Here is a 16,404-nt window from a genome sequence, read left to right on the forward strand (position 1 = left end):
CAAATACCATCAGGCAAGTTAACTGAACTATCAAGGCTAGCAGGTATTAATGGCAGGTTGCAAGAATATGTCATTTTCTTGTAATGCTGAGCTGGTCAGGTTGGAATGTCTATTTCTCCACGTCTAGCATGTTATGATGCATTTTGAATGACTGTAGTGATTGCATTTCCAGTTTCTATAGCCAACAGAATGTTAATGGTATTTCAAAGTATTTATCTAATTTCTTGAATCTCTAGGTGCTGGAAATATAGGGAATCAGGCTACTAGCTAGCAATTGTAACCAACCACTCAGTGTCACTTCATCTCTAAAAATGGCGTTTGCAATCAAACTTTCAGTTGTGGCACAAAATCGCCAAAATAATTAGAATGTGATTTATAGCTTTTGTAAATACCTTTCCAGTGAGTTTACACAATAGTCCGTCTAATAAAAAAAAAGAAAAGGGGTTTTCTTTTTACAGTGGTGAACATCTGGATGAGGTCATTACGGCTGAAAGAGTGGCTGAGGATAACCAACCAAATGAAATTATCCATATACTGTATATCCATATACTTGTCACTAAATTTGCAGCTAATTCCCAAAATTAGATATACGTTACATTCTGAACAAATGAAAATATATTTGCCTTTGCAAACCATCGTTTAGCACAAGAGACTGAATCATTTGCCCAAAAGCCAGTGTACCTATTATAGCTACCTTGGATATTTTATGCAAAGACAGACCAGGATTTAAGAAGGGATGGTACTACAACTCCCATCATTCCTGACCATTGCCGTTGCTGACTGGGAGTGATGGGAGCTGCAGCGTAACATTTGGGGAACCATTGTTCCACATCTGTGATCTGAAGGACCACACACACACAAGCCCTCTTAAGCCTCCCACTTCAACGCTTTCCAAAAAGCTGTCACGGAAGTGGCCATTTCATGAATGTCAACTGCTACCAGAAAAGCAGAGGAGGAGAGGTCGAGGGAAGGAGGGGGAGAAGGATGAGAGAGAGAAAGTGAAAGAGAATCAGAAGCACAGTGCACAAAGCTCTCTTGATCCTAGCCAGGATTTACAATTATGTATGAGCAATAGCAGATGCTAGGCCATGACTGGCAAACGATTTATCATCTCACTTTATCTCAGGAATCATGAATCTAACTGATATATGTCTGTCATTTTCTTGGGGGGGGGGAGGTACTAGCAGACGCACCATCTGGTTTGCTATGCCAGCTTGATTAAATTAGCCAAAGAATCTGGTTTTTCACTTTCTCAGACAATATCAGTCTTTTCCCAGCTCTTTTAAGAGGTAGTTTATAAACAAGAGGAAGAACCGGGATTCTTGAGATCAGAAGCAGATCAGACAATGTCCTTTCTCATTCTAATCCTTCCCTTCTCATGCACAAATTTGCCCTACCACCCTAGCCTTAATCACCATTAAGGAATTAAGCCCTGAGCTCAACCACAATCAATGCTAATCAGGTTTCATTAACAACAATCAGAGTTTCAAGTGCCAAAGTATGGAGTAAACACGAGTAAATTATCAGAGTGTTGTGTCAACATTTGCCCTATATATATTATTTTATTCATTCTAAGTACTTTTATGACACCTTCCTAAGGCATCTTAGAAAACATAACTAGTTTAAATACGTAACAGGATAATTTAGCTTCAGGTACATAGTAGGGGTTCACTGCAGTAGCTGTATCTAGGCATGATGGAGGGGTGTCTAAGTGCTGCTTCCCCTTCCTTTGATGGTAGTTGGTATAGAGGAGGAAGGCTCAGCTGAAGTCACACCTGAGAAGAATAGCCTTGAACTGATGCCTTTATCAATTTTTGGCTATGATTCACTCCATTAAATACAATGTTGTGTACCTTCTTCCCTACAGAAACCTGTCAAGGGGAGGCGCATGTACCATAATAAATGAAAAGGTTGCATGGAAGTTTGAATTTACAGAAATCTCTTTAGAGATATTTTTTTGTGATCCAAATGCAAATGAACTTACAAGCAGGAACCATACTCTGAACACTATACTTGAAACTTTTGTTTTTAAACCATGTAGTCATTTATAAGGTTGTAATGAATATCATGTATGTCTGTAACATAGCACCAGACAACTTGTTATTGGAATTTGAATATATACAATTATATTCAGTGCCATTAAAAAATTATAGTGCTATTTACAAAGGCTTCAAGAAATGTATGTAAATAAGACAATCTACAATTAAGAACAGTTTTGCATGCAGATTTAGACACTGGTATACAGATATTAAAGCTAACACTGCAACATGATCAAGTTAGCTGGAGGTTTATTTTTAAAAGACCATGAAAGTTGGATTCTATATTTTAAATAAGTTTTATATATATAATATTCTGCACCGCTAGCAACATTTTATACTAAAACCAGCAAGCATTACTAGAATATTAATACATTTCCCAAAGAAAAAGGACAATCATTAGTAAACCTACAGTGATGACATCAGCACATTATCTAACACTCACACTGTTCATGTCTGGAATGCTGACATCATCCAAGTCAGAAACAATGCTTCCCCTACGATTAGAGCGGCTAAAATAATCAGCTGCAGTTTCACTATGGTCAGAAAAATCAGTTGACTTTGATGACAAACACAACAGATGGAGAGAAAAATGACAGAATAATACATTTCAGATACATGAAATAAAATGTGGGCATGTTAATCTTATTTGCCAAAATTGTTTTAGATGAGATTTTCCTTTGAAGAGTGAGATCTCTCTCCTTTCTGACTGGGAAAACCTTAAGGAAATTTATATTTTATTTTATTTTTATTCTTGTGGTTTTCAAATTCTGTTCTGTGGAACCCAGGGATTTCACACTGAATAACAGCTTAATCACAATCACCAACCTTCTCACAACTCCATGCATTCACATATATTTGTTTCACATGAGATTAACTCCTTATGTAGTTTCAAGCAGATGGCAACCTGAGGACATTTGGGACGAGAACATGATGGAATTTGATGGTACTATCACAGGTATGAATTAATTTTCAATCTCATCAGCTTCAGAGTTTTAAAGGATAAAAAGAGAATGGTATCGTTACAGAATCTGGACAGGGTCATAAGTCATCTTTCTCACACACCCTAATAGCTTTTATCCTTTCCTTGGGCATCAAACCTATGCCCTTACAAACCTAATTAACTCACACTACACCTGCTCCAGCATCTATTGGTCCTCCCTACTAGTCTTCAAAACACCTTCCTAGCCTGAAAGCGTAGGGTGGAAGAAGAATATAGGAGCAATACATTTAAAGCTGGTATCTCATTGTCACATTCAGCTGCATTTTAAGAATGCTACTAAGTATCAAACTAGTGTTTTTTGTAAGTATAATCAACAGCAAAATATTTATAAACACTAATGTTGAGATATTCAGGATTCTAAATTTTATCCTTAAACTAAACATTTAATTGCCTAGGGAAATCAAGTTTTGATTTATCGTGTTTGTCCTCCTTATGCCCTAATAGTCACTATTTCATACAACTCCCCAGGTCACATCTCACTTCCCATAATAATTATTTTTACCCTTGCTCAATGAATAATTTTTAAGCCATATGCATACAAATAATAATTTAGTTTGAATTTACTATCACATTTATGTGTGCCTTGAACAGTATTTTTTCAGATTTAGCTACTGCAAACAAACTGAAGAAAAGGGACTAATTCACACATTTACCTTCACTACAGAGAACTAATTATAAGATACATTACAAAAAATGCAGGTTTTGAATCATGTGTTTCCACTACACAGGAATAGTATATTGAATAACTATCCAGTACATCAAGAGAGTTCCAAGTTATTATGGGAAATGCCACTGCTGTATCAGACACCATCAATTTTTTTAGATGATATCACTTTGGTATAGGAAGCGTCATGACCCTTTCAGTACACAGTTTTATGCCCTAGCCAAAAACCACCAGCTCACAATTAGAAAAGCGCTCCCTCTCCAAAATATTTAAAATGTTAGATTGTGAAAATAAAATAAAATTTCAATAAACTTTTGTGGAATATCATATTTTTGACTAACATATTGAATAGTATAAAAATCTTAGGGAGAATAACATTAAGACTGTGTATAGATGGGACTTCACATCTCTCATATTAAATATACAACTTTTCAAGAAATATGCCAGCATTGCACAGAATTCAGTTCTGTTTGGATGGAGGCCTTGGTCACTATTTAGTAAACAATCTACTATACTCAATGATATCCAACTGAGTTATCTTCAGAGTTGACTCTTTAATATTAATAGACTTCAGTAACTAAAATCTATTAATTTCAAAGAGTCTGCTTTGAGTATGACAATTGGATATAAGCTATTATGTCCAGTCATCTTTGAGACAGGATATTTAAATGACCAGAAATCTACAACTCAGCAAAGCTTAACCAACTTATTGCTGTTCAAATAAAAATCATTTACAAATGGAAGAGAATTGAACCACTTATTAAAGCCTGAGTAGAGGGAATTTGGAATACTCTATATAAAGGTAAAACTGATGCCTTTAGTGAAGTTTATAGGAGGTTGTGAAGGAGTGGTCTATATTAATAATGTTTACTTCAACTTGAATCAGTTTACCCAGTACTGAGAAAGGCATCTTAACCAAAATATTCCCTTGGGAAATTTTATTACTTTAAGATATAGAAGGAAAGTAAATGAACACAGGAGTAACTAGTGTGAAACCTCAGATGTTGTGAAACTACAGTTTCCATTATCCCTGACCACAGGCATCGGTGACTGAGGTTGTGGGATTTAAAGTTAAACAGCATCTGAAGGGTAGCACATTGGCCAGCCGTAAGCTGATTATTTTCATTCATATCTCACTTCCCATAAAATATCTCAAAGTAATTTCACAAGAAACCTCTTTAGGTTTTTGTAAACCACGTTGAGGGTTTTGCTTTGTTTTTGAAGTTTAACAATTAAACAGCATATACATTTTAATAAAAATTAAAACCATTACAGAGATGGGGTTCCAGCCTGGGTTCAGTAGGATCCTGCAGGTTCTAGAACAGTGGTGGGGAACCCCCAGCCAACAGGCTAATTACGTCCACCAAGTCTCCCTATCTGGCCCATGACACCTGTGACTTGGGAATGCCTTGGCCCAAACAGCAGCATGCAATTTGCCCTTAAGAGATAATAAAACAGAACATGACTACTTCCAGCTGATATGAGCACACAACCTGAAGAGTGACACCTAGCCTACTCATCTCACTCTAGGACCTGTGATAGTTCATGCAACAGCGTTCATAAAAGCAGAACAAAAAGCACAACCAGACAGCCCTGCTCACCACACTATCCCTCCTGCCTCGAACAGCACGATCAGAGGATGCAATGCTCCCTGCTTCATCATCTGTAAACTATAAAGTTCAAAGACAAGTAATTAACTAACTTACTGTTGGATAAATGTTTGTTTGGATTAAGTAACATTCAGTGTTAATGACTCATATGCATACTAAAAATGTGCAAACCAATGCAACATGCTGAGGAAAAAAAATTAGTATTTTCATGCTGCCTTGAGGACACTGCTATTGACAGCGAAATGCTCGTCTTTGGGACAAGTGGGAAGGCATGTGGAGGGTAGCATAAGGATCCAAGGGGGAGTGAAGCAGTGCAACGCTGTGCAAACAGCAGAATTACAGTCAGTGGGAGATGAACTACACAATTTTCGGGTAAAGCGCAAGTTTTGCCCACAGAATCTCTATGTGCTTTTATTTTCACTGATAGGAATACAGCATATGAAAAATATTTGCTCAGAACATAAATAAAAAGTGAAAGGGTTCATTTGGGGACATGTTTTGCTAATCGTGTTCCCTACTTCTATGGCCCAAGTCACCGAGAATTAAGTACAATAAGTCATAAAGATTAAAACTAATTCACATTTTCAATATAAGTAATCTGCCTTTTGAAATCCAAAGTAGGATTCATAATAAAGCTCTCAGAATCATGAACTCCAAAGATCATCAAGCTTGACACAGTAATTCGAAATGACCAAAATAATGGAGGCCCCAGTGATTCACTTCTGCCTGACAAAGTGGAAAGTCACAGATAGTGTAAATTGTTGACAATTAAACACTTTGGTCATGATCTTTCCATGCACAGATGTTGCATCCAGGCATAGACAGATTCCAATTAGATATAATGGGAAGCCAGAGCATTAGAAGGATTATGAAACCCTAACACGCTTTCCATATTCTCATCTAGTCCTCCCTACACAAGGGGTGGGGAACCACTGCTCATTGAGCCTACTAAGACCCACCAGGCCTCCTCATTTCGGCCATGCCACAGCCACCTGTACTACACTTGACAACATATATTACATCAGTTGTGGGGCAAATAAGTTATGAGATGGGGGGGGGTGCAAGCACATGCTGATTGTCAGGGCTTCAAAAGTACAGCCGAGCTTTCTGCAAGCATCAACAATCGGCTGTTTGTCAGTGACTGAAGACAGTTCTGCACCAGCGACTATCAGCTGATTGTTGGGGCCTTCAAAGTGCAGGTTAGAAAATAAGCTTGGGTCAGATTCATTAAACCAAACTTTGAATCTATTCCTCTGCAAAGAGTAGCATTTCCTCCTCTGTAGACTTCAGAAGGGCTGTCTCCCTGCAAGTCTCATCAGCAGGTACAGCACCCCCTTCAAATTTTGACATCAATCACCGGACATCATTATGTCAAAAGTGGTGGTCCCACTCACCTGTCAAAGTTGGCCTACAGAGGAGTGGGCCTGGAAGGATCTAGTTTCTTATTCCTGCCCTACACTGACAAAGGGACAGTGCTTAACTGAGAGGCTGAAATGCTCTTTCTGGTCACCATAGATCTCCTAGCAAACAGACTCAAGAACTAAGAGGATACAGGTAGAAGAAGACATGGTAGGTTGTGTCTGCTTCAACAGTTGCACTGAAACACATGTGCTCTTCCTCCCCGACCCCCCCCCCCATAGCATTATGGTAATTCTGAGAGGCATCCTGCTGAGGTATATGAATTTTCCATATTCCACATTCAAAAACATAATATACAGAACTAAATAATAATATAAAATCACTGAATGACAGCCAGAAGAAGTGCTTATATTTCTGATTAACCTTTTAATATCTTGCTTCCGTCAAGTCAATTAAACTCCACAACCCATGCATTTATGAGTAAGGTGATTCACACAAATGGTTAAAGAGAAGAGCATTAGTTAAAGTTGAAAAACTTTAATGTGTGCAGAAAACTTCTTACCACTGGACTACTTCGTGCTGAACTTGCTCTTGAAGAGTAACAACTGTATTCTGAAGGCTAAAAACAAGGTTGCAAAGGGAAGGAAAATATTTGGTTTTTCAGCTACTTATCTTCACAGAAAAGTATTTTGTAAAAACCAAAAGAAAGCCCTGCAGACTTACTGTACGGTAACTATATGGGTTATAGAATCCATCACCACTTAACGATGCCTAAAAGATCAGAGAAAATGGTGTTTGCATTTACAGTACAGTATTGCAGAATAATGAAGAGTATTCATGTGGCCTGTAAGCATTGCTGCTATGCAGACAAACATCACCATTAGCAGAAGTACACATGCTTCCTTCACTAAAAACTGTATTTTTCTGAAGCATATTATTATTAAATTCTAACCCTGCAAGCACATTTAAAATATTGCTTGGAATATTTACTATATGGTAGCAATAATATTTCCATGTTCTTTGACATATGCAATGGAATAGGTTATTTCTTTCAACTTCCATTTTTCAAGGGTTCTTGCCAGCCCAAAGCTATAAAGTTCTAAGCACTGCTGCAAACATAGGAATTGGTTGTTGTAGTTTTAAGCAAGAAATCATCCAGTTAATCCACCTTCAGAGATGCAATTGTTCTAACCTAACCCACCATTGTAAAACAGCACAAATACCTAAAGCATCTATCCACTTGCTGAAAACCTCTGAAGATTCTGCAGCCAAAAGCAGGTTTTTCTACAAAGTTTGTGAATTTAATATACAAGCTCAAGCACTAGCAATCTGTTTCCCATGCAATGTCAAAGTTTACCAATAACCAGAAGCTTGTCTGATTTTTAAGAAGCAGAAACACTGTAGATTTCATGCCACACTACAGAAAAATAGCACTAGGGTTTGATCTTTTCTTCTGTGGTTCCTTCACAACTGCAGGCAACTCTCAGCTTACATGGGGTTAGGTTCCAGAGATAGCACATACAGCCAAAACACATTGGGTTCAATGGCAGATAGGACTGCCGAAGTCTTTTTCCCTGGATGCCTGTCTCCTTTCTGCCCCTTTTATTTTTATTTTTTGCCACATGCATAAAGCTAAATGTGCACAAGCTAAATGAGCATAAGTTCAAGTTACCTGTACTGGTCTTTAAATGAGAGGAATATTCCTCTTTACAACCAGGGCAGCTTAATTTTCTCTAACACCTTCCTATTATCTTCAGTTTACTACTTGCCTCCAGAAAGGCAGGCAGTACAGCTGAGAGGTTTGATACTCCAGAATTCCATGACCCATGGCACTGCTTGTTTTAAGCAATATACTCCACATGGTTTGGATGCAGCCACATGGAGCAAGTGGATGTAAGTTGCCAGAAGCAAATTTTCTGGCAATGATTTGCAGAAATACATTTTTCAGCATTTCACTCCCACTCCAGTCAACTACCTTAGGCCATACAAGATTTTTCCCAGTTGTTTGCGCCTCTCCTTTCTTCATCATCCTGTTTCTCATGTTGCACATTTTTATTACTTTCCCTACTCCTCTGACAGCAACCAGGTACAGAAATCTAGCAAATGAAGCATTTTCTATTTATTTTCATCTCCAGAAAGCCTTCACTTCTTACATTTATGAATAACAGGTTTCCTTTAGAGGAACTGGAGAGGTCCTGTTAAAAAAAACCTTTGGCAATTCTACTAGTTGTATAATATTTCTATCAGATACTTATTTTTCAGTCTATTTTCTCCTCTCTCTTTTTTTTGGTTACCCTGCATTCCTAACTGTTAACTTGCTTAATCCGGAAACTTCCTGGAGAGCTTTACAGTCCTCGGTCTTTTGACCTTATCCATACAGTTTCTCAAAGGCCTGTGTGAAGGATATTAACCTGACTGATCTTGAGTCTCAACTCAAAAGCAGGATTGATGCTGACAATTATCCATAGCAGACAGAATGTTAGTAAATGCTCCACATAACAGCAGATAATTACTAGGGAAGGCTTGTTCACTGTTTCAGCCACAATATATTTTAGTGTTTTTCCAAAACATACCTTGAACCTTCTAAAATAAATTCTTGGTGGGTAGAGCTCTTTGCTTTGTAAGATACAAATTTTCACATTATTTTAATACAATGTCCAGGATTGATGTCTATGTGATGGTTGTATAGAGTTAACTTTTTTTATGAACCCAAATGAACTGAAATGGCTGGTATATATGCACTGATCATAGCTGAGACCTCTGTGTATTTGCAGGACAACTACTATCATGTACAATTTGCCACTGACAGAAAGGCGTGATCTGAGATTTGAAAACCTACACTGCACAGCTTTTCCTTCCTTCAATATGATTTTCAGATATTCTCCATCCTAATATTCTTGCACGCTTAACCTAATGTTTTCTGGAAAAGTACACACAATGTTTTCAAGCCAAAGTACCCACAGAATGCAAGCTTAAGACAACCATGCAGATCTGCATACGAACCAAACTGGCACTTCTTATCAAACCAGTGTTTACATCTGGAGACACCTATAGAGGAGAGCATTGTTTTTAGATTTACAGAACCTTATAATTCCTAAATGTAGACTATTCTATCACACACTACTAACCCTGTAATTCTTAGTTGTTGCCAAAGGATCACTGTATAGAGAAGATGACTGTGACAAAAATAAGACATTGTATTACATTTAATACCATACAAATGAAACATTGTTCATAAAATGCATGTTAGTATTTTCATAAAGTGACAAAATAAAGTGAAAGGGAATTCAAAACTAGCAGGATGTCATCAGACCAAACATTCCATTAGTCTCCACTTTTTAATTTAATGAATTTTCAGCACAAATAGCTTTAGAATGGTTACCCAGAATTCCAAAATTTGTCAACTGCACTGTGGCAACATATACATTAGTTAAAAACAGTTACATCAGAAAAGGTTTAGTGGACAAAAGCCAGAAATCAACCGCCTAGCATTACTTCTAACCCATAATTTGATTCTCATAGCAATAATGTATGTAAAACAAAAGAGAGCAGTAGATTTGGAAATCACATGCGTCCTCAAAATTGAGTTGTTAATCCAAACACCAAAAATCAAGCAGGGCTTTTCTGTTAGACTAGAGCATGGCAGCTAACACTGCAATAACTCATGTCTAAATAAGATTGTTTAGTAAAATAAAACAAAATAATTCACACAAACCCGAGGATGGTAGGTAGAAAGTGGTTTGCTATGCCTAAGGCTGCTGTAGTTTCGTTGGTCATGGTAAAATCCACTCTGCCAAAAATATATTACAAAGTTGAAAAAAGTATTCAAACTCAAACATGTAAGGAAATATTGGTATTTACTGGAGTATTCAAGTCATATGCTAAGTTGTGGTGCTCTGAAGCACCAATATATATTGAATTTTGGATGAGCAAGCAGCTGTTTATATATCAATGTGCTCTATGTCACACAATGAGCCTCATACTGTACACAGTTTTTAGGGCCAGATGCCTTTACCAAATGAGAGCAGCTAAATGTTTATATTGGACTGTACTATTATTATCCCTTTTTTAAAAGAGTGGACAAGAATGATATCCACTTGTGTCCCCTCCACTAAAGTTGGGCATCTGACAGAAAAATGGGGAAGCTGGTAATTTCCCCTTCCCCTAATGCTCAACCACCATACCTCCCTAAATCTGTTCTGGAGGGGTTTGGGAACTTGTCAAAAACTGCCTCCCTCTTCATTTGCTGATGGACGTCTTATTTTTTTAATTATTATTAAATTTCTATACTGCCCTTCATTCAAGAAGCACAGGGCAGTTTGCAATATAGAAACAAAAAAGCAAACAAACAAACTATAGTAACAAGCAAAAACAGTACTCACTCCCCACAGTTTAAAAGGCCATAGACTGTTTAAATAGCCAAAGGCCTTGGGAGATGAGGGATGTTTTTGCTTTACACCTAAAGATGTGTAATAAAGGGACCAGGAGAGCTTCTCTGAGAAGAGCATTCTATAAACAGGAAGCTACTGCAGAAAAGGCCCATTTTTGTGTTGCCGTCCTCCGGACCTCCCGCAACGATGATCACACTAAACCATGGTTTAGTACAATGCATGAATGTGGCCAGAAGTACTGAAAACATCATTTAATTTAGAATTAAAGTAGAACTACTTATTGCAAGGTTCTTATAAGACTAAATAGCAACTTATGCCTGCTCTATGAGAAGCCAAGCTTTATAATCAGTGATCATCCATAAAACAAATTGTCTACAAACTTGTTTGTCCTAAAAGTCTCCAAACATAAGTGTTCTCAAACTGTGTACAAATGTTTTCTAGAAATCCAGACATTTAAACTGTGTTGCAATAATTCATTTAAGTGGTTTCATATGTTTACTTCAATTCAAATATCTAACCTTATATAGGCTGTTCCTCAATGGAATCTGAAGCACTCATTACTGGGGGGCTTAACAGATTCCTGTGCCCACTGAGAACCAGATACAGAACTAGAAACAAAACCTTACTTTCATTAGGCCAACATGAAGGTCAATAATTCAAAACATTTCAGAAAAACCTCGAAAAGTGATAACAGAAAAAAAAATCCAGGTGGAGAGAAGTTAGCCTAGTCGGTAAAGTTCTTTACCATTCCTGGTGTCAAGCACCCTGTCGCTTCTGACTTTTCATGCTTCCATTGCATAATGCTGGAAAAGAGTCTGTACCGTAAGCAAGATCTCTTTTTAACTTAGATGAAGTACCTTACACAACCAATATACCAAATATATGTGGGGGAATATTGTATAGAGAAACCATGAAGAGGTAAAATTATAGCAATTCCCTAATTGAAAACACTAACCAAAAGATCTTTATTAGAGCTAGAAGACTTCTTCCCACCATAAGAGTCTCCATGAGCATGGCTCTGTTGAGTAAAGATTTAGATAGTTACCATCAAGGAGCAGTAGTATCCACAGAAACAATGCTAAACCACCATGTGATAGTTCAAAAACAATGTAAAATGAAACTTTATTAACCACTGATCTATCCAATGAGAAAAAAGAAAAGGAAATTGAACAAACTGGTTTGGCAGAAATAGCATATAGATTAGACTTGAACTCGGCAACATACTGAATTTATTTTACTATTTTTGCATTGCTCAGAACTTTGCTTTGACATGCATTTACATGATTCACCACAGGGTGTAAACAGAGAAATCACAGATGACATTAGTTTTCATTCTTTTTAATGATATGCAGAAAGCCATTGGCAGAAGTGATACAAGTCTGAACACAAACACAAGAGCTGAAACAAAAGAACCTCTCACAAATACAAGCCATTAAGCATAATTAAAATTAGTAGGCAGAGATAAAGATGTGTTCCCATTTCTATTATCCCTCACACACTGCTATTTTACAGACGTTCTATACATAAGGCAATTTGCAATAGGCCTCCAAAAATATGATGAAATTTAGACAAAAATATGTGGTTTTGTGTAATACTGGCTTTAAGCTAGTGGAATTGCTACTACTTGCAAAGAGCTCTCTGGAATAGTATGGGAAATGTCATGGAGGACTGTAATTGGTAGAAGAATAGAAAATTGGGGTGTCTTGCCCTGTACAAATGGAAGTGTTTCAGCCAGCCTAAAGCCATCTCACATTTTTGTCTCCCATTTCTCTTGCCCCCACCCAGGGCTCACTTAAAGTTAAATGTCTTGAACTTCTAAGTTAAAATATTTTATTAAAACTGAAATATTGAGAGGGGTTGTCCAACACTGTACCAGGATTTTCCCTTCTCTGCTCCCCTCCCCTCTGCAGTTCCCAGCCTCTTCATGTTGGCTGGAAGGTTGGGGTCCTCTGAAAGAGATGGGGGGGCTTCGGGGGAGGCAAGGAAGGGGGAGATTAGTTTGTGACAGCAGAAGTCTGCTGCACAAGTGACTGGCAACAATCAGATAACATCCTTTGCCACCAGTATTCCTCGTCAGTATGCCCAAAGTGCTATGTGAACAAATCACAACATGCTCATCAATACTACGCACCACAAGATCTCTTCGCCTGGAAGTACTTGCTCTGCTCCTGTGTGACCCAGTGGCATCCAAGGAGGTACTCTTAAGAACCAAATTGTAAAAGACAAGTATGTGTGCAGTTTTTTTTCCTTAGCTGTTGATAACTAAGTTATTTAACCCTGACTATATTAATTTTAAATTGACAAAAGGGAAACATTTATTCAACTTTGACATTCATGTTCTAACCCTTAGAATACTAGCATTCAATGTTCTTCTGACCAGAGGATTCAGTTTCTGTTTCCATCCAGTGTTACAAATCTATAGGGAAACAGACCCAATGTTGAGATTATGATGGCAACCCAGGTAAGCACCAATGCAGATATAATTTAAAGCAAGTTACCTTGATTAAAGAATCCACTGAAATCAGTGGGCCTATGTTAGTCATGACTAACTCAAGTCCTTCCATTTCAATGGGTCTACCCAGACTATGACTTAGTAATATACCACCAGTTATCTTTGCAGCTTTAAAATATTCTGTATCAATTCCATAAAAATTAAAATTTTGGTTGAAATGAGAAATCAAAGAAACAATCTGCATGAGCATAAAAGAATGTTTTATGAACTTGATCAAAAGCAAAATATGAGTACTAACCCTGTGGCTACCAGTAGTTCGAGTGGACACCAAGTCATCAGCACCCTAATTACAAAATTAAATTAAAAATGAAGTGCCGCATTTAAAAATGAACAAAAAAGATAAAAGGAAGGAAGGAGGAAAAACTGATTTGATAGGTTAGTACAAACCAGGTATGACCGCCGGCTGGACCTGTGTGAATCCCTAGCCTTCTCTGAATCTTCCTAAGAAAGGAAACACCAGATGATGTTACTTAAGAAAAGGAGGAAAAGACAGAAGACCAAAAAGAACACAGCTAAAAAGAATTATCCACAAAAATTACTCAGAAACAGCAGAAAGTACTAATTTACTGTTCACATCAGACAGACACCCATTCTTCTTTCATGTAAACATCATAGCAGCTTATCCTAATTTTCAATGTGTTATTAGTTCACCTAATATCTCAGATTACTCAATAAAATACGGTAACAAAACAGTTATCATTAGGGTTGCAACCAGATTTTTTTAATACGAAAACCACACATGTAAATATTTCTGAAGCAAAAATATTAATTTGTTTATAGATTGTGTACATGTAAGTCACAGCAGGCATCTTGGAAGAGATATTCATCTAAGACAGAGCTTTCCAAACTGTGTTGCAACATGTTAGTGTGCCGGCTGCAACGTGTAGGTACGTCTCACAAACACTCTCTGCACTCCTCCCAGGGCTGGAAAGAAGGGTTCAGTTTAACCTTCAGTTTGCTAGTAAAACTGAATTACTGCGTCCAGTGGCGTAGCGTGGGTTGTCAGCACCCGGGGCAAGGCAAGTAATTTGCGCCCCCTAACCCGTGGATTTTAGCACTCGACTGCGAGCGCGCCCCCCCCACAGATGTTGCGGCCGGCCTTCCTGCACCCCCCACGCTACGCCACTGGGGCTGGGGGCGAGCGAAGGAGCCAAGGACCGCCCCCCTTAAGGCTCAGCAGGAATTTATTAAATTTATTATTTGCGGAGCCCCCGCGAGCCGAGGCAGCCGAAGCCCCCTCCCCTCGGGCGCCTCCCCGCCCCCTCCTCTCCTTGGGCTGTAGGTGGAGTCCGCGCTCCGAGGCGCTCCAGATCCGGGCTTGGCGAGCGCCTCTCCTCCTCCCGGCCGGGTCCGGGGGCTTCCAGCCGCGCTCCGTCCTTGCTCCCCCCCCCTGCGGCTGAGACTTGCGCTGAGAGCCGGAGCCAGCGGCGCCCCCTTCCGCCAGGAGACCCTCGCCCGCCCGCCGGCTTCCTCTCGGAGGGTTTTGGGGAGCACAGGGCGCGGCGAGGCCCCTCGGAGCTCTCCTCCCTCCCCGTCGGCAGAAGCAGCCGCCGCCTGTGGCTGGGCCGAGGGGATGGCGGCGGCGGCGGGGTGCGGAGGCTGCCCGTGCCTGGCCAGGCGTCGGTGGCGGCGTCGGCGCTGCTGCAGTGGCTGCTCCTCCTGCGGCGGCGGCGGGGAGCCCGGCCGAGGAAGGAACTTGTCCCTTCCCTCTGGACTCGCGCCCCCCCAGATGTTGCACCCGGTGCGGCCGGCACCCCTGGCACCCCCCACGCTACGCCACTGACTGCGTCATGAAATGATGCATGTATAAAAAGTGTGTCACCAACATAAAAAGTTTGGAAAGCTCTGTTCTAAGAGAATGAAAATATTATTTAAGATTATGTTTCCCATTTGTGTAAGCACTGGTTTTAATATTTTTTTAATAAAGATTTGTTGTCCAATTCTCAACCCCATTTTTAGCCATTTAAAAACCAAGTAATCCAACTGATTTATCCATAAAGTGATTTAATCCAACTTGCATGATAGTCTTAATTGCTGGTGTGCAATAGTCACCTATACTGACAGATATCTGCCATCTACATGGAGAAAATATCTTACAGTTAGAACTTCAAAATGCAACACGGTACAATTTGGAAAACAATATGAATTGAGAGTGATAGTAAGGGGAAAGCTTATCTATGCCCATACTTGTTCAGGAGAGTTCCCAACCCCCAAGAAAGACTGTTGGACACTGAGTGCAGGACAGAGAGGATTTTTTTGCACAAAAGGTCTTTGGCCTGCACAATCTTTGGATCTAGCCCATAATATCCAGATGAATGGATTGTGTATTTCAGGTACTGAGAAAATGTGTTTCTCAAAAAAAAAATCATTCATTCTAAGTTTAGCTCAGTCGGTAGAGCATGAGACTCTTAATCTCAGGGCCATGGTTTTGAGCCCCATGTTAGGCAAAAAGATTCTTGCATTGCAGAGGCTTGGACTAGTTGGCCTTTGTGGTCCCTTCCAGCTCTACAATTCTATGATTCTACTTATTGATAAAGGGACGTGGGTGGCACTGTGGTCTAAACCACAGAGCCTAGGACTAGCTGATCAGAAGGTCGGAGGTTCGAATCCCCACAACGGGGTGAGCTCCCGTGGCTCGGTCCCTGCTCCTGCCAACCTAGCAGTTCGAAAGCATGTCAAAGTGCAAGCAGATAAATAGGTACCACTCCGGCGGAAAGGTAAATGGCGTTTCCGTGCGCTGCTCTGGTTTGCCAGAAGCGGCTTAGTCATGCTGGCCACATGACCCAGAAGCTGTACGCTGGTTCCCTCAGTCAATAAAGCAAGATGAGC

General features: G+C 39.4%; 1 protein-coding gene across 13 annotated transcripts in view; it reads right to left on the bottom strand.

Moving 5' to 3' along the window:
* LRRFIP2 (LRR binding FLII interacting protein 2) overlaps positions 1-16,404 on the bottom strand; it is a 48,974-nt gene that overhangs the window by 18,144 nt on the left and 14,426 nt on the right. For 7 of the 13 annotated variants that reach the window (XM_083706311.1, XM_083706308.1, XM_083706306.1 and 4 more), the window contains exons 5-15: positions 13,963-14,016; positions 13,814-13,858; positions 13,195-13,263; positions 12,019-12,081; positions 10,388-10,462; positions 9,801-9,848; positions 9,676-9,720; positions 7,396-7,443; positions 7,235-7,291; positions 5,305-5,373; positions 2,482-2,595 (exon numbers count right to left, since the gene is read on the bottom strand). The exons of 4 other annotated variants lie outside the window; for them this stretch is intronic. In XM_083706311.1, coding sequence (XP_083562437.1) covers positions 2,482-2,595; positions 5,305-5,373; positions 7,235-7,291; positions 7,396-7,443; positions 9,676-9,720; positions 9,801-9,848; positions 10,388-10,462; positions 12,019-12,081; positions 13,195-13,263; positions 13,814-13,858; positions 13,963-14,016 — 687 coding nt within the window. The remainder of the gene's footprint in view (positions 1-2,481; positions 2,596-5,304; positions 5,374-7,234; positions 7,292-7,395; positions 7,444-9,675; positions 9,721-9,800; positions 9,849-10,387; positions 10,463-12,018; positions 12,082-13,194; positions 13,264-13,813; positions 13,859-13,962; positions 14,017-16,404) is intronic. 2 more of the 13 variants (XM_083706305.1, XM_083706304.1) reach the window with 2 other exon arrangements.

The sequence above is a fragment of the Podarcis gaigeae genome (assembly GCF_964106915.1).
Source record: "Podarcis gaigeae genome assembly, chromosome: 12".
Lineage (NCBI taxonomy): Eukaryota > Metazoa > Chordata > Lepidosauria > Squamata > Lacertidae > Podarcis > Podarcis gaigeae.